Source organism: Aythya ferina, assembly GCF_964211825.1.
Source record: "Aythya ferina genome assembly, chromosome: 1".
In the NCBI taxonomy this organism is placed as follows: Eukaryota; Metazoa; Chordata; class Aves; order Anseriformes; family Anatidae; genus Aythya; species Aythya ferina.
Window position 1 is genome coordinate 93,078,954 of NC_140296.1, and position 27,921 is coordinate 93,106,874.

Genomic DNA, 27,921 nt, shown 5'->3' on the forward strand with positions numbered 1-27,921 from the left:
TGGAGTTCAATCTTTTATTTTAAAAAATATTTCAAAATATGCACAGTAGACAAAGTTTATAAAATGAACATTTAGAAATAGGATAACATTCATTTAACCACATCTCTACTAATGGAGCATTTTAAACAAGAGTAGGTGTTTGTGTGTAACAGACTATGGAAAATAGGACAGAATGGACCACTCTTGAAAATTTGAGAAACTGGCAGTAAAGGTCAGTGCTGACTTTATGTTTCAGAGGGTTTTAGATCAGTAATACTAGAAAATCAAAGCAGAAAAATATGTCTGAAAAGTGAAGAAATCTACAGACAGCTAAAGTCCTTCAGACATTGGTAGGCTTTGCTGAGCCGATTAACTTGGCCACTGAGGTAATTCCTAATTTTAGCAGCTTCACTGTCCTCTTGAAGTAAACTGTTTAATTTTTCCCTTTCTTGCAAAAGATGCAACATTGAGGTCTGCAAGTTGTCGCCGAAGTCATGAAGGACAGCAGATAGGATGATCAGAGGAATCTGATTGGAGAGGCGTTTATTTGCTGCCTGCAAGGAGGAAAAAAAAAGTTACAAGATTTATTTCCCAAAAAGAAAAAAAAAAAAAAAGGGGCTATAGGTAATCTACTAAGTGACAGCATGTTTTAAACTGTTATATTGAGTTACTGTTCAAAAAGTGAGTGCTTCTAGGAACTAAAAAATGTTTCCTGTTAGTCTCTCTCATGCCTAAAAATCTAAAAGTTAAGATTTATGGGAATAAATCAGCTGTTCCTTTTTTTTTGGTTGTTTTTCTGTGGATAAGAGCCAAGGTATTTCATTCCCTACTTAGCTCTATCGGCTATCATTTTTAAGATTTATGCTAGGACATACCCACGAATAAAACTTGTCAACAATTTCTGGTATCAAACCTGTTCTCTCTGAACACCACCAATCTGTTATGGTACTGGAAATTAAATTGCGCTTTGTTTGTTCCCCCCAAAAGGTAGCAGATTTCTATATCTAGATGGGGTTTCAATGTGATTGTCCTTTTGACTATGACGGGTTTGGAGTAAGCTTTACCCTTAAGGGAAAACATCTTCAGCAACAGTGAGACTGGGCTGCAAGTACATCTATTGGAAAAACTATAAGAATTTTCTACATAACCTGAACAACTCTCTGGCCTGGTTTATCTATGCAAATGGAAACAGATTGTCCTAGAAGAAGTTGTGAGGCCATTTCCATAGAGATGGCCTCAGGGCATGGGGGCTTAGCTGGTGCTCTTGGGTGATGGGAGGTGCAAAACCTCTCCGAGGCTGGGAGGGAACTGAACCCAGCCTTGGAGGCCTTAAAGGGTTTAGGCCACCATCTCCAGAAAAGTCTAAGTTTTTTTTTGGCTTCAGATATCTTTGGAGCTCAGCAGCTGCAAATCTTTGATCTACAAGGATGGGATCATACTTATGGTGAAAAATACTGAAGACTAGATACTCAGTTTCTCTTACTAGTTTGCAGAGATCTCGTAATAAGGAGCAGTTCAGCTGAGTCAGCAAGAGACTTACTGAGCCTATGCATCCTCCAGGCACTGCTGACTATTGCTGGGGGGTGTAGATGCCTTAAAAAAGGGTGTTTTTCTGCAGCAGAGCTCTACCCAGAACTCTGGCAGACCTGCCATAGGTGACATGGGTTCATGCTTGCCAGGTTCATGCTTGCCATTTGCAAAGGCCATAGGTGCTTAAGAGCTTTCCCCTCATTTCATCTCATCTCATCTATTTGGCCTCTCATAAGTTGCATGGAGATGTGATGCCCTGGCATCCATTGGTGATTGTTGAAAAGGCTGTTTAGGGCATTTACAAAAATGTACAACTCAAGACTTTGTGGTATAGCAGAGGGTATTGTGAGGCTGGAGGGAAGAAGCTTATGCAATTCTGCTTTTATCTCTTGCTCCATTAAAACTGATGGCTTTCTCTCCCTCTCAGTATGGAAATCTGGAAGAGTAGCCCGAACGTTTAATTGCAAGAATTTGGCAAAACCTTGCTATTGAAATTCAAGGTGAACCACTACCTAAGTTACTGCATTATTAATATTAAGTTGGTGCTTTCTGAGTGAGTTCTATGAAACAGAGACCAAAAGCACCTTCTGATACTATGCATTCTCTTTGCTTTCTTGCTCTGAAATATTCTTTTATTAAAGTACCCAATTTTCTTTGCTTAACACCTGCTGAGCTATCTGCAATGTGTTATATTCACCTGATCTCTATATAGAGCCAAATTCATTTTAACCAAACATCTGATTACCACTCCTCCCGCCCCATGAGTTAGTACCCAACTGGCAGCCACAGCAACCACTTTCTGGAGGTAGCAGGATATGCATGATCAAAGCTCCTTTACTGGAATACGGGTCTTGCCATCATCTGAGTATCAATAACTTTTCATTACAAGGCTAACAGCTCTCCCCCATCTTCTCCTCTCCCCTAAACCAGGTAAGTAACAGTCCTTCCATCCCCCCAGCACTTGTCCCCATAGGAAAAGCCAGCCAGAGAGCATTGCTGTGCTGGCTTGTAGGCTGTAAACTCACAGTAAAATAGGCCTTCGTGTGAGAAATCATTTCCTGGATGAAGATGGCATTCTTATCTGAAACGGATCCAAAACTGATCTTCTCCTTCCCACCGTCTTTGCTGAGTATTTCTGCCTTGGCAGAGTTTAAATCATCCAAGTAGATGTTATCCTGGCAGTATACGATTCTCTCCATTTTAAACTGGTTCCGGATGTGATTTTCAGCATTCATTGCTTGTGTATTTCTAATGACATCAATTCTGGCCTAGGGAAAAAAAAAAAAAGTTCTGAGATGCTTAGCAGTGTCCTTGGGGCAAGATGAGGTGGATGTGGTATTCCACACCTCACTGCAACACTGGCTAATCCCAGGTTGGCTCTTGGTGCATGCAGTAATGCTCTAGCTGCAGGTTCCTCTGCCACTGCAGAAAGAGCAGGAATAGGCAGCATTTGGTCTCTCCATTAAACAGGAGTGGGTTCAATCATACCCTGGTGCTTGGACCCTGAGGGAAAATACCAAGATTGGTGGGAACAAGCAGCAACTGCCAGAAATTAGTTCAGCCAGCCCTCTTTTTTGCATGCCTTTTGGATGCTTTTGCATGCATTTCAATTGCTTGTCCCTCTTGCACTAAGCTGTGATAGCAGGCACTGAAATGAAATCCATTTCCCCTCCTACTGGTCTCAAAAACTGCTGTTTCCTGTCCGTTGTCAGCAAACCAACCTTGTCTACCTCCTTGCTATCTGGCATCTTCATTAAAATAATCTGATGCTTTCTGGCCTTTTTGGTGCTTCCACCTAGAAGCCTGCAGGAGCAACAAATTCCCGTTAGTCATCCTTAAGGTCTCCTAAAATGCTACCTTAGCATCCCTGCATCAGAATAGTTTTTTTTGTTTGTTTGTTTGTTTGTTTGTTTCCAGACTCTGCCAAAACCTCTTCCTTTCTTAATTTCTCTGATTGTGCTGTGCCTAAAGATGCACCCAAAATTCCTCTGTGCTTGGCTGAAATAGGTTATTTGCTTGCTGTCTGGTTGACTTGGGACTTTGGTAGGATTTGGCCATGCAAGTCACATAGCAAATCACCTGTTTCACTCACATTTGCCTTTGAGTTTCCCTTTAACCATTGTGCCATGTGAGTGGGCTCTGCTTTCTGGCTGGCCTGCGATGCTTCTCACCTCTTCCTCAAAGCTCTTTCACAGAAAAGGTCTTTGAGGACATCAATGTCATTTAACTCCACCCCAAAACCTGGAAGCCTCCAAACTGTGAACAGGAGTATGCTGGCTTTCATGGTTAAATGACTTTTGGCTTGTCTGCCACTGTTCCTTTTTGTCAAAGGTGAGAAGCTTGCCCTGGCTAACACCCTGGCTTTCCTTTCAGAAAGCAACAAGCACCCCCGCAGTGCTCAGAGGCTACCGACATGCTTAGAAATCATTGCAGGACTTAGAACTGAAATTAATGATAGACTTTTCAAGGCAGCCACACCACATTTTCTGTGCACAGAATGCAAAGAAAAATGCACTTTCATTAGTGTCATTACAAACACGTTTGTTTTCAATTTCTTACTTACTTTATACAAATCATAGACTGTCATGACATTGCATGGTTGCATATAGGTAAAACAACGGGATAGGTACCATAAGCATGGCTGTATTTACAAATTACATTCTATTTTGCTCTTGAATTATCTCGGGTTATAGCTAGTTCCTCACCTGAGCAGCTCTATTTAAATTTTGAAAATTAGCAAAATGCTTGTTAGTGAGCTCCAGAAATTTCTCTTCAACCAGTCCTAAGGGAAGAACAGACAGACAAAATAAAGTCAGGTAAGCAAATAAGTTTTTAAAGCTATTGGCAATACAAGGCTTGGGAAAACCACTTGCTTTCTGCAGTATGCCCTTATAACTAATATAGACAGATGGGAATTTAGATTTCTAGGTTGAAGAGCATGAGCCATTCAAGACCTCCTGTAACCACTTACTTATCTTGTCAGAGATTAAATATTGCTGAGATTTCATTGATAAAGCAATTTATGTGCTTGCAGCTGTGTTTGACCAGGTGGTTCATCACTTGGCCATGTAAGCACACCTCAGAGTGGCCTTCCCAGGGAAGCACTGAGTCTGGCACAGATGCCAAAGCTCCCTTCTAAGGCAAACATGGGAATAGTGACATACTTTTTCCTTTGGTGTTTTTTACTGGATACGTAAATCCCTTTCCCCCCCTCCCAGCAGTCGCTGTTTAATGTATATAACATGCAAAGAACTGGCAAAGAAGCTAGAATCTTGGTTTAGGTTTTGTGCATGCCACTCCTTGCACCTGGGAATACCAACCAGCTTGGCTGGTACCAGGTACTTCCACTGCACCACTTCATTACAGTGTTATCTATTATAGTTAACTAACTCCCCATTCCCAGCCATGGGGAAGCGTGTTAACAAATTCTGAAGAGCATGTCAAAACAAAATTATCAGGCACACCAGCGTCACCCATGTGATGGCCTCATGTGGCCTGTAAAACATACGGATCACGTTGTTCAGTATCACAATAGCTGGCTCCTCTAGGTCTAGGATTTGCTCTTTTATAATGTCCTCAAACGTCCTGTAGTTGATGAAGCCTGGAAACTCCCGTCCACGGTACTGGTCTTCATATTTCCACATTTTACTGGGTATGCTTTTTTGAACTGTAATATTAAGATAACAATGCTTTACTACTAAGTCACTGCATAAATTTCTGATTAAAGAAATTCTCTTAAGTTTCTTAAAGAAAGTCTCTTTCTTGTCTTTGAAAATGCTCTTGTGAATAACAACTACTGAGCCCATCTTTCAAGCAACGTGGTTACTGCAGAATGGAGCTCAGAAATACTGGTTCTTCGTGGAGATGCTACCCTCACAATATTGGCCAGTACCAGTCACTGCTGAGTTCAAAACCAAACCACAACAAAAAAGACCAAAATTACAAAACATGAATAATAACAACAATACCAACAAAACTAATTAATTACATTGTATAAATATTATTATTGTTGTATTTTCTGTTATTGAGAAGAACGGTTCAGAGAATCAGCACCCAATTCTCTGCCAGGGTTCACAGGCTTGCTTTTATTGCTCTGCTGAGAGAAGAGAGGCTCAGACATCTCTGTAAAGACAGCAAGCTGGGTCTCTGTTCCTAAGAATCAAAGCATAACTTGCCTTGCATAACAGCAGATAAATGCTCCTAGCTTCTCTCAAATAAGGTGTAAATGATGGTTTCCTATACTTACCCTTGTCAGCATTTTCCATGAGAAGTAGTCCCCATGTTTGAAATTCTTTGCGGAGTTTTGCAAAAAGTCTGATTTCATTTCCAAACAAGTGTTCCTCTCCACGTATCACCCGAGAGACATCTTGATTAAATAGCTTGATCAACTGTAATGAATTAAAAAGAAAAAACGAAACAAAACAAAACCACAATGTACTAAAGTTTCATTTCTTCAGACTAACTTATACCTGTTAAGTAAATCTGCTGTTGTGATGGTGAGATAGGATTAATTGAAAATATTCCTTCCTTAGAATTTTTATGCTCTTAGCCTTTTTTTTTTTTTTTTTTTTTTTTTTTTTTTTTTTCTTTCCCTGTGAATTCTTAGAACCATTTACTAAATTGTAATGGACATATTGATATCAGTAAGACATTTATTCTCACGAGTGCTGTAAACAATGGAAACTCTTCAGAGAATTTCAGTGAGCTGGGCAGAAAAGAGTGTAGATTTTCATTCTCTGAGATGCTTGATTTTGACCAATCAAACAATTTGTTGTTGAGCTCTTTCGTCACATAATCAGAGGAAAAAAATTGCTAGACAGGAACATGAAGTCCTGCAGTCCAAAATTTTTGCAGGTATAATGTATTCCTGCCAGAGGTCTGCCTAGGTAGCTCTCAAAACCCTGCAGTGACAGATCCAAGAAGCTCCCTGGTCCATCCTGTTGCTTTGCTATCTTTAAAAAGGTCTGCTCAACTCTGTAACTAAATCAATATTGATACTTACATCTGTGAGGAAAGCCAGCTTTTCTGCTTCTACTGTGGGTGTGCCTCGTCTGTATTTATGTAGTTCCTGCACTGATTTTTGCAGCACCTCACGTATTTGGTTCTCTATTGTAGGCAAAGTTTTCTGGAAGGTAGACAGGAAAGAAGGACTGTTAGGTAGGCTGAACACATCTGGTTTGGGAAGGAAAACAAAACAGCTGCAGGAGTGACCTAGGCCTGTACATGACCTTTGCTGCTCTCAAGTCAAAGAACTCCATGTCACCTGCATCCCAAGCGTCACGGTGGGATAGCACCACCGTGCAAATGTGGCCTTATATGTCTCAGGGGCTACCTGAGATACCGGGGTGGACCTCCCTGCAGAGGAGCTGCAGTCTAGGCTTCACATACAGTGAGCCAAAAAGTGTCTCCTGGCAGCTTGTGATGGGAATGTACTGATCCTTCTATTCCTGACAAATACACGGTTGGACATGTCTGTTTGATTGCTTTTTTAATGTAAATTTACATAAATACAGATTTTTTTCCTCCTTCAGGGCTGAGTTTAGATGATTGTTGTATTTTAGCATTTCCCTTCATGGAACAGCTTATATTATTTTGGATATATTTCTATAAAATAATAAAATATATTATTTTACTAGTATCATAAAATAATTACATCTTAATTGAGATTTTGAAGACATTTTCACTTGATAGAAATTACTGTGTTTTAGAAAGCTGATAGTAGTAACTTGTTGCTCACCCTATCAGCACTTTACAGACAAAAAAAGTATCATGACTGCCATTTAAAAGGCAGGGGTTATAATACACAAGCAGATTAAATGAATTGCTTATTGCCAATCCTTTGCTTAAAGGCAAATCTGAGGACATACCATGGTTTTCCTTGCCTCTAACTCTCACCTCAATTTGCTCTCAGATTGCCATATTGAAGGATAGTTAAGTATCCTTTAAGTATAAGAAGGATAGTTATGTATGCATATAAAGAAAAAAATATTGCAGTTCAAGGGGGAAGGGTTGGATGTATTTTTAGGTAGTAACTGGTACACATAGCTTAGTATGACACCTCTGTTACTTACAATAATATGTGCCACAAGTTCATTTGTGAGCTTCATTGCCAGATGAGGAATAGTAGCCTTGTTTTGATCCAGAAGAATGCTGCAAAAAAGGGGGAAAAGGAGGTTTGGGACAGACCATGTTTACAAGGTAAGGAGGCAGCACTGATGATGTTCTGCTGCACACACTGAGTAAAAAAAAAATAAAAAATGCGGCAGCAGCCAAGGGCTCTGTGGAATCCACATCTTCTCTGCAAGATTTGCTTAACAACCACTGCAACTAGTGGAGCCAAAGGAAACAGAGAAGAATTAAAAAATGGCCATTTCTAACAACAGATTATTGTACTGCTGTTATTCCTTCATGTGGGAAGTATGCCGGTTCAAAATCCTTTTTACCTGTTATTCTTCATGTAATGATTGATTTGCTGCTGAGTTGTTTTCTGGGGAAACATCAGCACAAACATTATCTTTTATCATACTGAATTTTGTGGTGTTTTCCAGTGAACAGAAATACTTCAGTACTTAACTGGTTGTGCTCAGATGCATAATTTGACTTCTTTGGGACTATTCTGATCTCCTGAGGTTAATTGCACTTGGAATCATAGAGTCATCTGGGTTGGAATAGACCTTCAAGATCATCAAGTCTGACCATCAACTTGCCTACTGAGTCTCATCAGCAAACCATGCTCCTTAGTGCCACATCCACGTTTCTTAAATATCTCCAGGATGGGGGCTTCTCCACTTCCCTGGGCAGCCAACCTCTCTGTGAAGATATTCTTTCCTTCATCCAACCTAAACATCCCAAGTGGCCCAATTTGAGGCCACTTCCTCACATCCTACCACTTGTCACCCGGGAAAAGTGGCTGACAGACTCCTTGCTGCAACCTCTCTTCAGTAGCTGTAGAGAGCAGTGAGGTCTCCCTCACAGCCTCCTCTTCTCTAGACTAACCAACTCCAGTTCCCTCTGCCCCTTCTCGTAACACTTGCATTCTCATCCCTTCCCTTCACCAATTTTGTTGCCCTTCTCTGGTTGTGTACCAGTACCTTGATGTCCTTCCTGTAGTGAGGGGCCCCAAACTGAACACAGTACTCAAGGTGTGACCTCACCAGAACCAAGTACAATGGGACGATCACCTCCCTTGTCCTGCTGGCCATGCTATTTCTGGTACAAGCCAGAATGCTGTTGGCCTTCTTGGCCACGTGAGCACACTGCTGGCTCATATTCAGCCGGCTGTTGACCAATACCCCCAGGTCCTTTACTGCTTGGCAACTTCTCAGCCAAACTTCCTCTCATGAAGTCAGAGTCAAGGAGAGTTACAAATCAAACGTGCAACAAAAATATATTTTAAAAGAGTATTTGCCATGTAAAATTATTCTGGCTTACTAGAAAGCAATACTACATGGACAATGAGAAATAGTGAGTATAATTAATTTTTGGTTTTAACCCTAACTTAAATCTCAACACGTCAACAGGAAGATTTGAAGTGACTTTAATATGCTTTGGGTTAGGTCCTTTATATGAGAAGTACCTGAAGTATTTGTGAGTCTCGAAGAATTGTCTCTCCTGATCGATGGCAGATGCCAAGGTCAGTTTGTTGTGGATGTCACGTTGACCACGACACTTCACAATCATGTAGCCTTTTCTGAGGGGGATGACCTCATTTTGTACTATGCTAATGATGGACTCTTCAGTTCCTATGTCCACCAGATCAGGTTTTGTGAGGATCCCTGTGAAGTCACCCAAAGAGAAAGTTAGTCAAGTACAGAAGTTGACAGTGGAAGAGGTGCAGTAGGACATCTAGCTGTCAGAGTGGAAATGTTCCCTGCAGCGTTTTACAAAGCAGCTGTTCTTCGTTTCATTTTCTCTTCTAGAAAGCTCTCAGCTCCTGGACCTTGCACTGTAATATTTGCTCTATAGTAGGGTTCCCACCATGCCTATTGCTTTGCAAACCTTTTTAGCAGGGAGCAGCAAGGTTTTCCCACAAGTAACTCTGAGATTGTCAATTTCCAGTTATTTACAGTGGGAATGCCAGTAAGACTCAAAACTGAGGTATGTTTAGAACTACTCCAGCTTTGTAAACAGTTTATTTAGATATTTTTATTTTATTTTATTTTATTTTATTTTATTTTATTTTATTTTATTTTATTTTATCTTATTTTATTTTTATTTTATTTTATTATTTTATTTTATTTTATTTTATTTTATTTTATTTTATTTTATTTTATTTTATTTTTCCCTTCTAGTAGCTTTGAACTAGAACTTTGCAGTTCTGGTGTGCAGTGCAAAACATTTGACCTTCATGGAAGTAAAAGATTCATACTTGCAGTCAAAAAAATATCTTACCAAGTGTCCTTTCTCCCTTAGGGTCCACCTCTTGAGCCATTTTCAGTGCTTCTGTTGTTGCAATATCCACATTACATGGCACCACTATCAAATTGATTGTCTCTTTGTTGCTAATAATTTTTTTAATTAGCATTTTGATCTGAAATGTAATACAGTAGTAATTCAGTGAAATCAAATGCTTGCATGTAGGATATGAGCATTTCTAGCAATATAAGCCACCTCACTGTCTGATGACACGAAGTGTCACATACACTGAGAATGCTATTAAATAGTAAAGGATAACATGGAAATGTGTCAACAGAAGAATGCAGCCTGTTTTCCTACATAAAGATAAATCAAAACACCTAATGTGAATGAGAGCAGATTATTGTTAGGCTTGTCCTGAAAAAAATATGTAAATTAGAGAAAATTTAACCCCTCATACTATGTAAAATTTAAACTCATACATATCATCTTTCATTAAGGAAGTACTAATGATATTTCATAAATAATCTCACATGAGAAAAATGAGTTATGATGCCTAGTTACACACTTATGGAGTGAAAGGAAGTCACTATCCTGACATGAAATTTGTGTCTCTGAAAGGAGAAAAAATATCTTTGGCTTACCTTCCTGTGGATGATTTGTGAAAAAACATCTCTCATGACACCTAGTTGGTAACATTTCTATGCTTCAATGCCAAAGCAAATGAATTTTTCAGAGTTTGTGTTGTATTTTAAAAGGCACACACAGCTCTATTGTGTTTATACTGAAGCAATTTAACTCTTTATTCTGAGTATTGGTAAAGGTGTCTCTTCTCTAATCCCCATTCATCCCAATTTCTGACATGATAAAGTGCTATAGCACAGACATATAAGTGCTATATGTCTGAAGCATGCAGGCAGCTGGGTACAATGGGGCAGTGTCACATCAAACCTGCCACTTTCTTCTGAATACAATGGAGAGGTTACTTTCTGATTGTGAAATGAACACTTTCCTAGAGAAAGAAGACCAGACGGTCTATTTTGTCTATTCATCCATGTCTCTGTTTTAATGCTGATATGTCTAGTTTAATTTGTTCTACTTTTATTCCAAATTCTTGTGTAAAGGTATTTTAGGAGAGACAATATAGTCAGCTCCTGCACAACACTCTCACAGCCGACCCCATCTTCTGGAGTTTTGTGTTCCCCAGCATTTCCTCAAAAAGCCACCAGGGGAAGCATAGAGATATCCTCCACGTTAATGTATATTCTTTATACTACAGAAAGGGTCTCTTCTGATCTGGTAGGCGATGAGAACAATGAGCATGAGTACCCTTCTGATGTATGTTGTAAGCAAGGGATGACAGTACACCAAGCCAGTAAGAGGGCTGATCTGCATTCTTGCTCAGGAATAACATAGGAGAACTCAGTATTTCCCCAGCACTGGGAAGACACAACCCTCTTGGGATGCATCTATCCTCCAGCCTAGATGCATCCTAATTCTAGATGCAGTCTAGCCCAGGGGCAGTGCTGTGTTCAGAGACCTGGGTCTGTGTGGATGGGATGTTCTGTGCTGCCCTGGCAGGCACCTGGGGTGGATCCTGGTCATCGCTGTTCCTATTAGGACTGTTTTCCTGAAGGCCTGGCTGCTTGCTAGCATAGCTATCATTCTAGTTCAGAAGCCCAGAACAATTATTGCAATGTCCTGCAGCACAGATCTGTATGTAAGGTAGGTTACAAAAATGAGTCTTTCCATAGGTTGGCATAAGAGACTGCATTTTACCTGTTCCCCAATGTCTTGTGGCTGATTCCTCATGGCCACTCTGGCAATTCCAGGAAGATCAATTAGTGTCAGGTCTGGGACATACGGGGAACAGATTTCTAGGGAAATTAGTTCTCCACTAATGTTGCCCTTTGTACCAGCCACAACATCCTGAGCTGCAAGGGGAAAAGAGCAAAGCAATGAATACAGGCTTCAAACGATGCATCAAAGTGAGGAAGAAGTGGGAATCCCTGGAAATCTTTAAAAGACGTTTAGATGTAGAGCTTAGGGATATGGTTTAGTGGGGACTGTTAGTGTTAGGTTAGAGGTTGGACTCAATGATCTTGAGGTCTCTTCCAACCTAGAAATTCTGTGATTCCATGATTCTGTGAATATGATGACTTCAGGAAGTACATACTACCACCTAGGCAACTAGTCATTTTAGGCATGATTTTTTTTTTTATTTTTTTTTTTCTTTCCCAGATGCAGGCATGAATGTAAATCTATTTCTCTATTTCTGCAAAAATCCAAGGAAATTATTATTGACTATGTGGAGTCCTTTTGGAATGGGAACTGCAGTATTTCACAGACCATATGCTTGTGGACTGCAACATATGAAGACAAAATACATACAAATAATTAATAACAAAAGTGATAGGATAAGGTATTATTCAGTTGCAGAAATTATTCCTCAACATCAAGATACTTTGTAGACATTAATTCTTGGGTGTTTTAAAAGATCAGTAGGTACTATTCTATATTCTTCACACGTTGATAGTAACGTTGAGAGGCCAGGCATTTTGTCCCAGATCTTATAAGGCAACGATGGACTGTGAGCAGCACTGAGGAGCAGGGAGACACTGTGACCATTCTCATTAAAGATTTTCAGCTCTGTAATTAGCTTATTCAAATCATACCACCTACCTTGCAGTTTTTGAAGGATATATTGAAAATCTCCAAATAACATATTGAAAAACTAATGAAACATTACATTGAATAACAACATTGTGGAGCTGTCCTAGTCAAGGAAATATGAACAATCTCACTTTCACATTTAGGGCAAGTGCTTACTACCTTTTAGGTATGAAAAATGTTTTCTTTTACCACAGGAAATACAATAAAAGTAAAGATGTGACATGGGAAGGGCAGTACCTGAGGCTGTGGTCACACTAACTGATGGGAGCTCTGTATGCCCTTCACTCTGTCATCTTTTAACTTTCTCCAAAATCATTGGATTTCCAGCCACAGACATCACAAGCATTCCTCAAGGTTTTGAGCTGATGACACAAACCATTTAGGGCTTCTCATGTTTCAAGCTTGACAGACACACTCCCCAAACTGGGCAAATGGCAGCTATCTGAGGACATGGCCTGAGCTTTTATCAGACATCATGGACCATCTTCATCACTGAAGCAATAAGTAGCACAACTTTCTTAACCTACATGTATATTGCACTCCCTCACCTTCGTCTGCTTTGAATTCAGCTTTTAGCAGCTATGATCCCTGTGTTAGTCCACAGACTTCAGCTCAGCCTAGGAAGCAGAACAAGGGTTCAAAGGAGATTGAGCAATTCAGATCAGGGCAATATGCTACAACTCACCATTTCTTATTGCATTCTCCACCTCTGATGCATGCTGCAGATCTGTACTGATATTGCGGTAAGAAAGTTTCCCTTTCCATTCCTGCGAAGTGGGTATTTTTTTCAGTTTAAGTTCCAGGGGACATCGAGTAACGATACCTACAGTGATGCCAAAGACAGAGGTAATGCCATTAGCAGTTGTGATACATGGGAGACAGAGAGTGTGTGCGCACAGCATTGCCTAATATTTCAGAGAGCTGTAAAGAAAAGTTTCAAGGGACATGGCCAAAGGACACTCATCTGACTTCCCACTTGGTGTCACCAGCATTATGTGATGTCAAATGTGGCTTGGCCAGCCAAGTCTTGCCTTGCAAACCTACAAGGATGGAGATTTGTTCCTTTCTGCATGACCTGTTTTGATGCTGTGCCTACATATTATGAAATAAAACCTTTTTCTCAAGTCCAGCCTGAAAGCCTAAATGTGCTCAGATATTGACAGCCAATACAGGACTTGTAGAACCCATGTGTGTGCATCTACATGTATGTAGATGCACACACATGTATGAAGCTGGAAAATTAATCTTCCTGAGCTGCAAATGAAGTCTTCCAATTATCTTCTCTGATATCCATATGCTAATAAGCAAAGATATACATTTTTTGCCAAACAAAAAAAAATCTGTAGGAAAATCTTGGTCCAACAAACAAACAAACTAACTAACAAAAACCAGAAGCAAATTTCCAAACTAGTCACTCTTTGCTGGAAAATACACATGGTTAGATGATGCTGCTGCCTTTCAGCCTGTCTACAGTTTCAGGCAGGTATCATAGAATCATAGAATGGCTTGGTTTGGAAGGGACCACAAAGATCATCTGGTTCCAAATCCCCTGCCATAGGCAGGGATGCCACCCACTAGATCATGTTGCCCAGGGTCCCATCCAGTCTGGCCTTGAACACCTCCAGGGATGGGGCATCCACAACCTCTCTGGGCAACTTGCTCCAGTGCGTCACCACCCTCTGAGTGAAGAATTTCCTCCTAACCTCTAATTTAAATTTCCCCTCTTTTAGTGTAAAACCTTTCCCTGCTTGTCCTATCATTATCTTCCCAAGAGTCCTTCTCCATCCTTTTTATAAGACCCCTTTAAGTACTGAAAAGCTGCAGTGAGGTCCCCCCAGAGCCTTCTCTTCTTTAGGTTGAACATCCCCAGCTCTCCCAGCCTTTCTTCATAGGAGAGGTGCTCCAGATCCTTGATCATCTTTGTGGCCCTCCTCTGGACCTGCTCTAACAAATCTACATCCTTCTTGTGCTGGGGGCTCCCGGCCTGGACACAAGTGTGCTATACTACATGCTTCTTATTCCTGCTCCTTTGACCACCCAAACCACATGACCTGTTTGGGTAACACTACGGTGCCCCACCTTCACATCCATTTCTTCAGCTGGAAACCAGAGCTAAGAAAGCCCCTGGAGTCTCATCATTCAGATATAGTCTCAGTCATGGTGTTATCTACTCCCAGATACCAGGAAAAAAACACCACCATCAAAAAATGTTTCACTTTATCAGAGTGAAATTCAGGTGAGAACCTGAGAAGGTGATTTCTTACCGTTGCCCCTAGGAAGAGAAACACCAGACAGGGCTTCGAGGATGGAGCTTTTCCCAGAGCTCTGGTCTCCAATCACTGCGATTGCAGGCAATGACAGGTCTTTTTCTATTCCAAGTGCTCTCAGGCTGTCAATGAGATCAATGCAAGGCCGGATCCTCTCCTCATACTGATTGTACAAGGTGTGTTCTGCTGCCTGCTGGAGTTAAACTTACAATGATCTTATGAATTTTCCATAATTTTAAAATAAATTATTTCCACAAAACAAAACAAATAAAACCCCAATATCCTTCTTGGCACATTTTCCAGTTCATCATTCTCTAGTAGACCTTATGTACTAGCTTCTGGCTGTACCTCGTATCACTATGCATCCTTGCACCTCCATGCTATAAATGGATGATTGTAAATATATCTAAATCAGTTGAGGTTGGCTCAGTGACTGAAACAACCTTGGTAAAAATAATAAATTTTGTATGCTGTCCTGAAAGGTGAAAAGTGAAAGGGGATTTCAACTTTAATTTTTTTTTATTTTTTTTTTAATAACTGACATTTTCTTCCAGTCATCTACAGATGTACTGAAGGATATGTATGCAAGTACAGACTGGTCACTGTAATAAAACAATTTAGTACAGAGAAGATTATCAAATCTTTGTTTTGAAGTTTGGAGATTTAGTTGTTGAGCAAACACCAAATCATTCTGCTGTGGTGTTCTTAGTAGGTGGCTAAAATCTCATGATATCATGATAATCTCATGATATCTTTTCTCTTTTTGCCTTTTGAATTATTATTATTATTATTTAATACTAACTGCAAGGTATTTTACACATGCTCTTCATTTTCATGAAACCAGACTGAGTAATTTCCAACCCTTACCCAGCTGGTCCACCTGCTGTTAAAGATGTCTATTTAAGTGTATAAAGATCATCCTGGTGCCTTCTCTCAATTCCTCTCACTGTATTCCAGTTGGCCATCTCCAGAAATGCAATTTTGAGAATATCAGTATTTTACAGACCGTAACAGGCCACCACCATCACTTTTTTTTATAAGAAAGCCACCTCTGAAAATATCTGTCAGATGTAATCAGAAAGCAGATTTTTCTTTCAAGATAAGAAAGGGGATACACGTCCCTAGCTGCAGGAATTTAAAAACCATATTGTTAACTCTTCCCCAGTATCTTCATTACAGTGTTTGCTGGCTAGTAAATCCCAACCATTCTCAAGGAACCCCATTAATTAAAAAAAAAAAAAAAAAAAAAAAAAAGACTTAAAAAAAATCTTTTCCAGTGTTATATATACAACAGATTATTTTTAAGATTTCTTTATATTTCTGTTGAAGGTTGCAGAGCCTCAAATAAAGAGTATCTCAGATTTTAGGATTCCCATTTAATGCTTGCTAATTGTTCCTAATGAAACAGATGTATCTCACACATTAAGTTGGCTGCTATGACTCTGCCGTGCTTTTTACCACACCTACACTATTTATGCCTTCTGATTAATGGTAGGCACACATCTTCCCAGCTACACAAATGAGTGCTTGGCCTTGATCCCCAAAGTTCTCCTCTGCTTAGACTTAACAAGTGCCTGAAGGAACAGAAAATTTCATTTGGAGCACAAAGTGAAGCACAAAGGCGAGCATGAGAAGATCTGTGCTGTTCCAAGCTGCTTGCCTTACCACGTCCTGTTCTCCTTCGTGCAGATTCATGGACACCTTCTGCTCGTGTTGAGACTCTCTGGTAGTCTGCTCTGGCACAGGAAAATCTATTTCATCATCCAAGTCTGGTGGCAGTGGCACTGCAGAAGCTTCTGTACATACTGGTGAGAAAAGTGATTGAAAACCATCTTTCATCAGGTTAGGACTGCGTCTTTTGGCCATTGATTTGAACTTGGGACTTCTGCTGTACTGGCTGTACATGTTCCACTGGTCTTCTGGCTTGCTATGTGGCTTGTCTGTGTTACGCTGAGTAGTGATTCTTATCAGCTCCAACCACTCTTTTGTACAGCTTCTGAAATCAAACATGGGGCACTGAGTGACTCCAACTTGCAACAGAAACCACAGCACAGAAAATCAAAGCACTGTTTTTACCTACTGGTTCAAACCCTTAGCAGAGATTAAGTGGCAGAATTCTTTTCAAATCAGTAAAATTGGTCTCCAGAGTTGAAACACTTCTCCCCACCTCACTTAGGCCTTTTTTTTTTTTTTTTTTAAAAAAAAAAAAAAAAAAAAAAGAGAATTTGCTACAGGGTAAACAAGATTGTTATTATTATTATTATTATTTTTTTTTTTGGGGGGGAGGAGGTGGTGGTTTCACACTGATGGCTAGCTAAACTCCAGAACATCCTCTCTCATTCTCCCTCCTCAAGAGAACATGGGGGGGGAGTAGGGGAGGGGGGAGAAGAAAATACAATGGAAAAAGATAATGGGTTGAAACAAGGACAGGGAGATCACTCACCAACTACTGTCATGGGTAAAACAGACTCAGCATAGGGAGATCAGTGTAACTTACTGCCTATTACTAGCAGCCTAGAGCAGTGAGACACTAAAAGCAAACCAAAAACACCTTCCATTCATCCACCCTCATTTAAGTCCTCCCACCAAGCAGTGCAGAGGAACAGAGAATGGAGGCTGGGGTCAGCATAGTCCCATATTCCAGTGAAAATGAATGCCAGGGATGAGGCATATTCCTGGGAAAGTGATTTCCAGAGAGAATGATTTAAAGAAATAAACAGAACAAACAAACAAAAAAGCATTATTAAAAAAATTAATATATATAATATATTAATATATATATAAATAATATAATAATATAAATATATATATATATATATATTAACCTGCCTGTCTTTCCCAAAATCTGCTTATGCTAAACACTTGGGAAAATTATGAAGTTTTGAAATTATGAATGATAAAAAACACATTTTATTTTTTTCTGAAAGTAACTCCTGTCCTTTGATGTTTTTAGTTGAATTAAGCATACAGGTTTTGTCTTTTTAGCAGATGTCAAAACAGGAAGATTAGACACAACATAAGCTATTTTTCCAATGCATAAAAGAAGTTTACAAACAAATTACTTCCTTAATTGCTATTCAGTCTCTTTTTAATAAAGCAGTACTTTTAAAAAATATTCCTGTCTCCTTTAATCGACATACAATATAAATGTTTACGAGGAAAAGCTTGATTTTTTATCAACAATAAAAGACAACAGAACTACTTTCATTTCCATATAGGTATTCATTTCTCATTTTCCTCACCTTTTTCCACACTTCCCCTTTCACTCTCGTTTCACTATGAACTTGATCTATTAATGAATTTTAAGTTTTTTTTTTTTTTTTTTTTTTCCTTGAATGATGACTCAGAGCCTCATCTGTAATAAACATTCCCCATTCACAGGCAACCAGATTCTTTTGTGTTTTTCTATTGCCACAGAAAATAAAGTACTGATGATAATGTTTCTGATAATAATCCCTTCTACTGCCCCTCTCTCCCATTCTCCACCCTCTTTACAATTCAGTGGAATGAATGCATTCTACTCGTTTTGGTTTTAACATAAATATTACCCAGGAACAATTGTCCATCACTTTTGCATTATTATTTATATTCATTGTGCTGAGTTGAGAGCTGTTCTTGTACCACTATTAGCATATGGCCTCACAGGCATGGATGTAGTTCCTTCAGACAGTGGCTATGCAGCAAGCTTTATAGTGGCTAGGATGAGATGCAGAAGTGGTGAAGTGAGGCCACCAGGAAACAAAAAAGAAAAAAGAAAAAAGGCTCCTGGAAGATAAACTTATGGCACCTGGGAATATTAGGGACTCTGAAAACATGGTGATAACTTTGAAATGTTTTGCTGCAAGGGCTGTTTCTGACCATGTACATAATAGCTTCTTTTAGCAAGGAGATAAACAGCTGCAGTGGTTAAAGCAACCTTCTGAAGCTGGCCAGAGTCAACAGGCAAAACCTGGCACCTGAAAGACATGTACTGATTGCACAGGTCAGACAACACCCTGCTGACACCAAAACTGCCATGGCATTGGTACAATACTGGTTTCCTCAAACTTTAAGATTTTGCCTGCCTCTGTGCCAGCAAGGTCCTCCTGTACCATAGGAAACTCTTCCGGGCAGGATGACCCAGTGAGGGTGGCACAAATTGCCAGCCTGGAGACAAGTTGCTTCTTTTTCCTCTGACAATCCTGGCTTTACATCTCCAGAAGAAGTCACAAAACCTATCACTGAATCCAAAATGCAAACCATGGTGCTGAGACTGCAGCCTCCCTCCTCTCTTCTGAGCAAAATTTATCCAGTTTGTGTCCCGCCAGAGGAGCGCACAGACCTCTGCGTGACCACAGGATAGCTGTGCAACCTGCACAGCCTTTTGTGTTGTGATTTTTAATTCTGTCTTCTCAGAAAAAAAGAAAGCAATGAAATGCTCACAATGTTATACGCACAAACCGCTGGCTAGACCATGCTACTGAGCACTGCCTCCCCACGTTACATATTTTAAGGAGTGTATTCCAATTTAAATGCCATCTTTCGGTTGTCTTCTTTTAAAGAGAGTTAAGCCAAACTGAATATTTTTTTGTTTTAACCTGTGCTATATTACTATAGGTTGGTAGAACTACTAATTTCTTTAATTTTTCCCTACCCCAAAAAACAACAAATTCCTCTCCTAACAACCTAATTTTTAACCACACTTACTTCAGATTCTTATGCAGCCTTCTCACCAACTATTAAAGCAACAAAGACAGCAACTAAAATCATATGGTTATTTTTAAAAGAAGGTAAAGGAAAAGTTGTACCTCACAGTACCTGTCTGGCAGCAAGGAGAAACAGTAACTGTTCTCAATTGCTTTGGGTGCTTTTTTATGTACAGGCTCCACCTACACACTCTGACAAGAACTGGGAGAAACGAAACTGGTGCTCCCAATTAACAGCTTTGGAAATAGGAACTTGATGTCTTTTTCCTTTCTGCACTGCAGAGGCCAGAAATGAAACTCCATCCTCATCCTGTGACTTCTCCCTGCAGCGGGACCAAAATATGCAAAATAGGGTGCTGGCAAGCAACAGCTCCTTGTCTCACCCTAATAGGCTGGCTCACCAAAGTGGCCACTCTGCACCTCTGTTGCTCACCAACAATATTGCCTGGCACCTCTGCCATTTGTCCTCTGGTCCCACTGCAGCGGAAAACAGGGAGTTTTGTTTCTGGTCTCTGCTAAACATCAGGAAGAGAGCTGGCTGGTGTGTAAAGAAAAGGATCGGGGAGGAATTTATTGTTTACCGGGATGGGGAAAAAATCAAAGAAATTCATGTCTTGCTGCTGCCCAGCACCCCAATTTGTACAAATGGCAGGAGGCTTGTGTGTGTGTGTGTGCTTTTGGCATCTCCATGCCTGCCCCTCCAACTTGGCCCTACTGGCAGGGCTGAGTCATTGCCGCCCTGCGCTGCTGCCAGGCATTTCTCAGGGTTGCTCATCAGTTCAGGGCAGGTGAAGTCTCCAGTGTTTCCGCACTGTTACTCAGAGTCATTGACTGTCTTCACTCTCCTGCCCCCATTTTTGGTGTTTTATGGGTTCTGAGCTGTTAGGCAAAATCAGCTTTCTCTGTTATTTCTCATTTCCTCTGTTTCTGACTGCTGCTTTTATCAGCCACTCTCAATTCCATTTTTTTTTTTTTGAGTGATTCTCAAATTGCCCAACTTTCCCCTGCAGATTAGACTGACCAGAAATGGCACTGTTGCAGTTTCAGAGCCAGCCCATCTTCCTCCCTCCCTGTCCCACCTGCTGCCACCCCCGGGTCACCACTATTAGGGCTGGAGCAGGTCCTGGCCTCCCTCTGGCACTGGTCATCATGCCCTTAGGCATGTAGGAGACAGACCTGCAAGGGAATAAGTTCCCACATACACCAACTGGGTTATTAATTTTGAGCATTGCCGATGGGGTTGTCTTGGTTAAAGGGTTTTGTTCAATCCTCTGCATGTTTCAGAGAGGAGTTCTGAGCAGCACCAGAAGGATTCTGCAGCTTGCTCTGCAGGAACAGGACAGGGTTCTCCTTTCTCCCATTGTAGAGATTTAGGTTCTCCTATTTTCTCCTGAATCAGCGTAATAACATCTTTAACACACTGGAAAACCCACTGGGAAATAATGCATTGAAAACAGGTTTCATCTTTATGTAATGACTTATACCAGCATGTCCCACCTGCAGTACAATTCCACGGATTAAGACAACACAATAAAGGATGTATAAAAATAGATTAAACTGAATTTCATTCAAATCTCAGCTGTACAGAGTATGTTTGGAAATAATTTTGATGAAGAGAAAAATGGGACATACTGTAAAAGTATTGATCCTTGTTGAATCACACAATATTTAAGCCTGTGAGCAGCAGCTGTAGGAAAAGCAAGTGAAGAGAACAGCTATGTCACTGTACCTCCTAAATATGAACCATTTGCTGGCAAATCATCTTGCTGTGATGTCCACCATGGGGGACTTAGGTCCCATCCAGGCAGGAGGCTGTTAACAGAGGGTAGAGCTGCTGGTCAAAGCACATGTCCTGTAAGAGAAAGGGCAGACACTTCTGTAACCTTGTTTTGAGAGAGGAGATGGCTCCACTTCATCATGCTGCAATGCCCAGGAGAGACTAGAGTGTCAAGCACATCATCGCTGCTTCTCCACGTTTCTCCTACCCTCTGCTGAGCAGAGAGGGAACCTCCATTTCCTCAATTTTACTGCATCCCTAATGCAGGTAGAACCAGCCCTGGCAGCTGAGGGAGGTGGTGCTTCCCTGCTGAGGTGCTCTGTGAGAAAAATGTGGAAAAGGAGTGCTCACACTTGGAGTGGACCATGCTTTGGTCCATGTAAAACAGGAAGCAGCAGGGAATTTTTCCTTCACTTCTTTGACAAAGTACCTCCGGTTATTCAGTAAGTGCGGTGTTCCAGAGCAAGGTTATTTGGCATTGAAGAAGCAGAAGAGATCACCCCATGGCAGATTATCTATGGAGGTGAATGAGAGAAGATAACCTGGCTGTGCATTGAAATCATCAACAGCTGGAGATCCCTCAGAGTAGAAGAGGGCCTGGCTTGGTCAGCAATTGCATGGACTGGAAATGGACAAAAGCTCAATGCTAAAAGCCTTGCCTATATTGCTTTACCTAGAGACGATACGAACTCACTTTTTCTGTCTTTCCCTCCAAGTCTCTTGCAGTAATGTGGCTTGCAGAGGCAGTGCTGTTTTGTCTAAGGGTGCATTTTACTCCATCTCCATTACATGCTTTTGAAGCAAATCTCAGGGTTGTCCCCAGCTATTGCATTTTGCCTCATGTCACAGAGGAGACTTGGAGCATCCTTTCTGGATTGCTTTGGAGCCAGAGAAAGCCAGCAGATGTGCTCCAAGATCATACCTCATATACCACAGCCACTTGCAGGTACATGGTCCTTGAGAGCAAACAAGATCATATGAAGCAACCTCCTCCTCCTTCCCATGGACTGTTCAAAGAGTATTTTGACACACAGACCCTCTCCTGTTGGTGTATGCCAAGGGAGGCAGGCATGGCCTAGGTGAGCTGGCAAACCACGATGAAAAACAGATGGGCTCTGTGGTCCCAGGGACAGAAGAACACAGGTCCACCCGAGCAGGACCATCAGCTATGCCAGCCCTTGGGTGACTCTGCTCCCCAGCCCTGCCTGTCAGACTGAGTTATCTGCTGTAAAGCTGGCATGCCTGGCTGTAATATACTTGTGTGTTCTTATATGTGATAACAAAGAACACTGCGTTTTAAGTGAAGGGGGTTAAAAGCCTGATCCTCCATGTCAGGAGAAAGCAGTCTCAACAATAAATGCTAGATTCCTTGGTGTTTGATAATGGCCAACTGCAAGCTAATTACCGCTGGTGCCTTCAATAGCAAAGGAATGACTTATGAGGAGTCATGTGTCTTTAAACAGGAAGAGAATGCCTACTTCCCATTCCTTCAGCGTGAGGCTTTGCTTTGAACACGTCATCTACAGAAACAAGTTCAGCAAGAAGTTATTTCCTGTTCTGGCTTTAACTTGCTGAGTAAACGCCCCTGTACATGCACTGAGTACTGGCAGTGGGGATCCTGTCTCTAGGCCGGGATTTAATGGCTGGTTGCAGAAGTTGCTTTTTAACAGATAATGAATATCCAACAAAATAAGGTCCCTTGGGTCGCAGATGCCAGGGTGGTGAGCATCTGTGGGAGATCAGCCACAGATGCCGAACCCAGAGAGACGATGGGGCTCTGGCTGGGAAGCTGATATATTTATACAAGTAAAAGTCAAAGCATCCCAATGTTTGCAGAGCTTTTCTGTGAGCAGGGGCAGTCTCTTGAAAGGCACTGAACAAAGCTGTGGTTTGTTTCCCAAGACGACTGCACAGAGCACAAATGAAGGCTGTAAGGTTCGTTCTAAGAGAGTCCACTGTGTGCCATCATGTCTGAATTTAGGGAAACAACTCAACTCAGCAGGCAGGGGTGTTATTCTGGGAACAAGGAGACTTTAATTAGGATTGTGCAGAAGAATTCTCTTCTGAACCAGGGCTTGAGTTTTGCAGCCCCAGAAGGTTCTGATTTTAGGGCTCACTCTGCACTTTTTCTTTCTCTGCTCTCTTTGACTCCTCAGACATTTATCGTTGCCTTTCCCTTTGACTACGGTTGAAAGAAGAAGTGAGGGAGTTTGCTTTTTGCCTTGCAGCATCACTAAGATGCTGCTGCTATTGGAGGAAAGCCCTGTAATTTGTGTGCAGGGGTGTGAAAGAGTGAGCATGGATCCTGGCTCCCCTGATAGGCAGTAGTGCTTTTATGCAAAGCAGAGCTCTGGGCAAGTATTGGCCACGTCATTTCAGGAGCAGCCTCCTCTCTCCTCCCTGTGTTTCTGTGTCATGCTTACTGGAACTCATTTTCCACAACATTGCTTCCAGATTGCTTCTTAGAAAAAACCCTGAGGCAATCAAGTCACTCTTCACACAAAGGTAGGGTAGATGAGTCAGCACACCAAGCCATAGGGGTTGCAAGGGACTTCTGGAGATCACTGAGTCCAACCCCCCTGCTAAAAGCAGGTTCCCTACAGTAGGTTGAGCAGCAAAGTGTCCAGGCTGGTCTTGAATATCTCCAGAGAAGGAGACTCCACAACCTCCCTGGGCAGTCTGTTCCAGTGCTCTGTCACCCTCACCATGAAGAAGTTCTTACAACATATTTGTGTGGAACTTCCTGTGATCCAGCTTTTAGCCATTGCTCCCTGTCCTGTTGCTGCACACCACTGAAAGGAGCCTGGCCCCATCCATTTACCTCCCGCACTTTAGATATTTATAAACGATCACATCACATCTGTCTTCTCTTCTCCAGGCTGAACAGACCCAGGTCTCTCAGCCTTTCCTCATGGGGAAGATGCTTCAGGCCCCGTATCATCTTTGTGGCCCTCTGCCAGACTCTTTCCAGGAGATCCCTGTCTTGTTTTGTACTGGAGAGCCCAGAACTGGACACAGTGCTCCAGGTGAGGCCTGACGAGGGCAGAGTAGAGGCAGAGGATCACCGCCCTTGACCTGCTGGCCACGCTCCTTTTAATGTACCCCAGGATGCCATTGGCCTTCTTGGCCACCAGGGCACACTGCTGGCTCATGGCCTACTTGTCATCCACTCAGGTCCTTTTCCTCAGAGCCGCTTTCCCCCAACCTGTACTGATACATGCAGTTATTCCTCCCCAGGTGCAGGACTCTACATTTGCTCAAGACTCTATGTTGAACCTCATCAGGTTCCTCTCTGCCGAACTCTACAGCCTGTCCAGGCCTTGCTGAAGCTGTAGTTGCATGCAAAGTTCTGTAAGCCCATTTGCTGTTTCTATATGATCCACACACTTAAAAATACTGGGAAACCTGTGACCATGCTGGTGATCCTTGCAGAACAAACATGAGAACTTGGACAGAAATGGTTGCAGACCACCCCATCCACACTGCACTTGGGAGAGGAGTGAAGAAAAGTCTAGACTGCTAATAAATCATGCTGGTGTTGGGATATTACAGTGAGTTGTCAGCACATGGAGTCCTTCACTAGGGGTGGGGTAGAATATGATGTCAATGTTGATGGCTTCATCCTCCCCTCATTTTTTTTTTCCTCCCTCTCTTCCTCCTTGTACTTATGGTCATTTCTATGCTCACTAGCACATATTTACACCTTTCTCTTTCTTCATTGGTATGTAGTTCCAGGTTACATCTGAATTCACAATATGCGGTACCATTTACACATGTGAAATAGCATTTCCTTGTTCTATTTACTTCACATACAGCCAGTTATGTCCAGCTCCAGCTCCAGCTCTGAAAGTTTTTGTGTTATTTATTTTTTTAATTGACCATTAGTGAGTTGGGTTTCCAGTGCCAAGCCCATGTCCCATCTCTTACCATCCTGCACCTGCACTCCTTGATATCACAGTCCATTTCTTTACTTCTCGAGTCCTCTGCTGGTTGTATTTCCCTACATTGCATCATTGTTTTGGAGTTGCAGATATCACATTTTACTATTTGTTATTGCTTTTTGTGTAAAACCATGGTTGTACCATGCCAAAATAAACAAAAGTAAAACAAACTAGATATAGATACCCAGTCAATTACAGAAACAGTTGTCATAGCTTAACCAAGTAGGCAGTCTACAAGCAGACCATAGAAATTTCAGATAGAACAGATCTGACAGACCCCAGTGCTGAGGCCTCACAAATGCAGCATAAAGGTTTATAGCCTGTGGGTATTAATGACAATACCAACTAAAAAGCTATGTGATTACAGCATGTTGGAGTATCCTTCATCTTCTACATTTGTGGGGAGTGAAAGAAATTTGTGCTAGCCTGCTGTTGTTTAACCCATGAGACAGCTGAACAGCATTTGACCTTTCCCCCCTTCCCCCCCCCACACACAGTGGGATGGGGGAGTAAACTGAAAAGTGCAAGAAATTACAGATTGAGATAAGGACAGTTTATTAAGGAAAAATAATAAAAGAAAAGGATAAAAAAATAATAATAAAAAAAGCCAAGAAGAATAAGCAAAGGAAGTAGCAATTGATGCACAATGCAGTTGCTCACGACTGGCCAAATTATGCCCATCCAGTCCTCAAGTGATGGCAGCCCCCCAGCCAACCCCTCCTAGTTTGATTGATGAGCATGACACCACATGGCGTGGGACATCTCCTTGGCCAGTTTGGGCCAGCTGTCGTGGCTGTGTTCCCCCCAGTTCCTGCTGCATTCCCAGCCTCCTTGCTGGCAAGGCAGTGCAAGAAGCTGAAGAGTCCTTGGCTCTGTGCAAGCACCTCTCAGCGACAATATTGGTGCGTTACCAGCATTATTCTCATTCCAAATACACAGCACAGCACCCTACCAGCTACTAGGAAGAAAATTAACTCTCCCAGCCAAAACCAAGATGTAGCCTTAGACCCTCTCCTCCAGAAACACATGCTTTGCTATGCCAGAACAGCTGCAGACTCATTATATTTGTGTTATGAAACTACACTTTCACTCTCCAAAAGCATCATATACTTTTACAACTACAACAATACCAATAAAGCAACGGTCAGTTTCCAGCAATATCTTATTCAAGCCTTCCCATATGCTCTGCTATGCAGCATTGTTTGAGCTCAGCAAAACAACACACGTGGGGATGTTTAATTTCGCCTACTTGCAGTAACACCCCAAGCTCCAGGCTGTACCTACATGAACACAATCTTTGCAGACACATTTCTATTTTAGCACCACGACTAGATTCCTTTGCAATCCCTCTGACCTGTTGCCTCCTCTAGCACCCAAGGCTTTTAGCTGCACATTTGTGTTGGCAAGGCACACAGCAACAGGGAGCAGCTAAGGAACACATTCATGCTTGCCACCTCTGCTTCTGTTAACAATCCAATTATTTGCCAGTAGCCTGGAAGAAAATACTTACTGTGCTCATCAGCAAGCAATAAAACATTTAAAGAGCTGTATGAAAAAAAAAGCAGTAAATCTTAGGACAAACAAAAATACCTCAGCAAATAGGTCAATCTTGCCCATACTATTTCCTGCAGCAGATGGTAATCAGGGCTAAAATTGGTACCAGCTGGGGCATTAGTGCTTCTGGATGTTTACAGGATTTTTCTAATGAAGTTATTGTAGGGTTGATATCTTTCTTTCTTTCCTTCTTTTTTTCATGACAAAGAATTATAGGTGAGATTATAAGGAGAAAAAAATTTATAGAGAAATTATAAGGAGAACAAGAGAAAAGGACTAAAAGTACGATCGACAAGCAATTAAAACTAGGAAGGATTACTTATTGCTAGAACAATGCTTATGAAAAATTCCAAAAATTATCAAGAGGAGTGCCTGTTATTTGTTTTGGCTTTGAGAGTCATGCATCTCAAGGGCTGATTAAGGCTAGAGGGCTTCAGTAAACTGTTGAGCTATTGACAGGGTGGAGTGCTGTGTGTATTGCTAAGAGCTTTGCTGCACTGCAATGCCAGAAAGCAGGGGTGGAAGTTCACAGCTGGCTTGAAGCTGGCTTTGGCAGCAGTTGAGCTGGAGCAGTTTCAGGACTGTGGTGACAAGTCACAACAGACTGAAATGCTGTGACTATATGGAAAGCAAAGAGCAATCCTACAATCTTCTTTATAAGTGAAAAGAGACCATCAATATTAGGAAGATTTTGAAGGGAAGAATAAAACATCTCTCAAGAACCTCCTGGTCTAGATCAGTTGTGCTAAGCCATGGAGCTTTTCTGCAATTTGTTTGAATGTTGGCCATGGCTAATGAAAACTGTGCTTGAGCTGGTTAAAGAAGCTTGCCTACAGTTTTGCAGATGGGCCTATTTCCTCGAATGCCTTAAATACTTTTTTTTTTTTTTTTCCCTCTGCTTTTGGAAATCCTTACCCTTGTTATCTGCTCAGTCCTACCTGAGAACAGGCTCCAACTGGTAGATTTACCTGCAAGTTCTTCTGTCTGCAGGAGAACATCAGTCCAATGACACCTGAACCCAGGTCTTGTGATCCAAGCCAGACAGTAACGTCTCTGTTTTCTCACCTAACATCTTCTTGCCAAGCCCCAGTACCTCTCTGGGATAATAACAAAAGGGAGGCAGTGATGCAACCAAGTCTGGTCAGTCACATTTATGAGAG

At 41.4% G+C, this 27,921-nt stretch overlaps 1 protein-coding gene across 8 annotated transcripts; it reads right to left on the bottom strand.

The window, feature by feature from the left end:
- On the bottom strand, window positions 1-27,921 carry LOC311430533 (interferon-induced GTP-binding protein Mx). 8 transcript variants are annotated; one of them, XM_084507208.1, is made up of 14 exons: window positions 27,730-27,921; window positions 16,470-16,800; window positions 14,802-14,997; window positions 13,223-13,360; window positions 11,644-11,798; window positions 9,901-10,039; window positions 9,086-9,284; window positions 7,581-7,659; window positions 6,512-6,634; window positions 5,756-5,897; window positions 5,018-5,176; window positions 4,215-4,291; window positions 2,535-2,777; window positions 1-533 (listed from the first exon to the last, which is right to left on the bottom strand). In XM_084507208.1, the coding sequence occupies exons 2-14, from the start codon at window positions 16,707-16,709 to the stop codon at window positions 300-302; spliced, it is 2,124 nt and encodes a 707-aa protein (XP_084363334.1). In that variant the 5' UTR covers window positions 16,710-16,800; window positions 27,730-27,921; the 3' UTR covers window positions 1-299. The 8 variants fall into 8 exon arrangements, with proteins under 8 accessions (XP_084363334.1, XP_084363335.1, XP_084363332.1 ...); XM_084507209.1 differs by having other exon boundaries at window positions 27,700-27,792; XM_084507206.1 differs by lacking the exon at window positions 27,730-27,921 and adding an exon at window positions 26,718-26,818.

Coding starts and splice junctions, on each gene's coding strand:
- LOC311430533 (XM_084507208.1), bottom strand. CDS start 16,709: ATGTACAGCCAGTACAGCAGAAGTCCCAAGTTCAAATCAATGGCCAAA. Junction 13,361..14,801: donor TTCTCTTCCTAGGGGCAACG/GTAAGAAATCAC, acceptor GCATCACTGTAG/GTATCGTTACTCGATGTCCC. Junction 5,177..5,755: donor CATGGAAAATGCTGACAAGG/GTAAGTATAGGA, acceptor TTAATATTACAG/TTCAAAAAAGCATACCCAGT.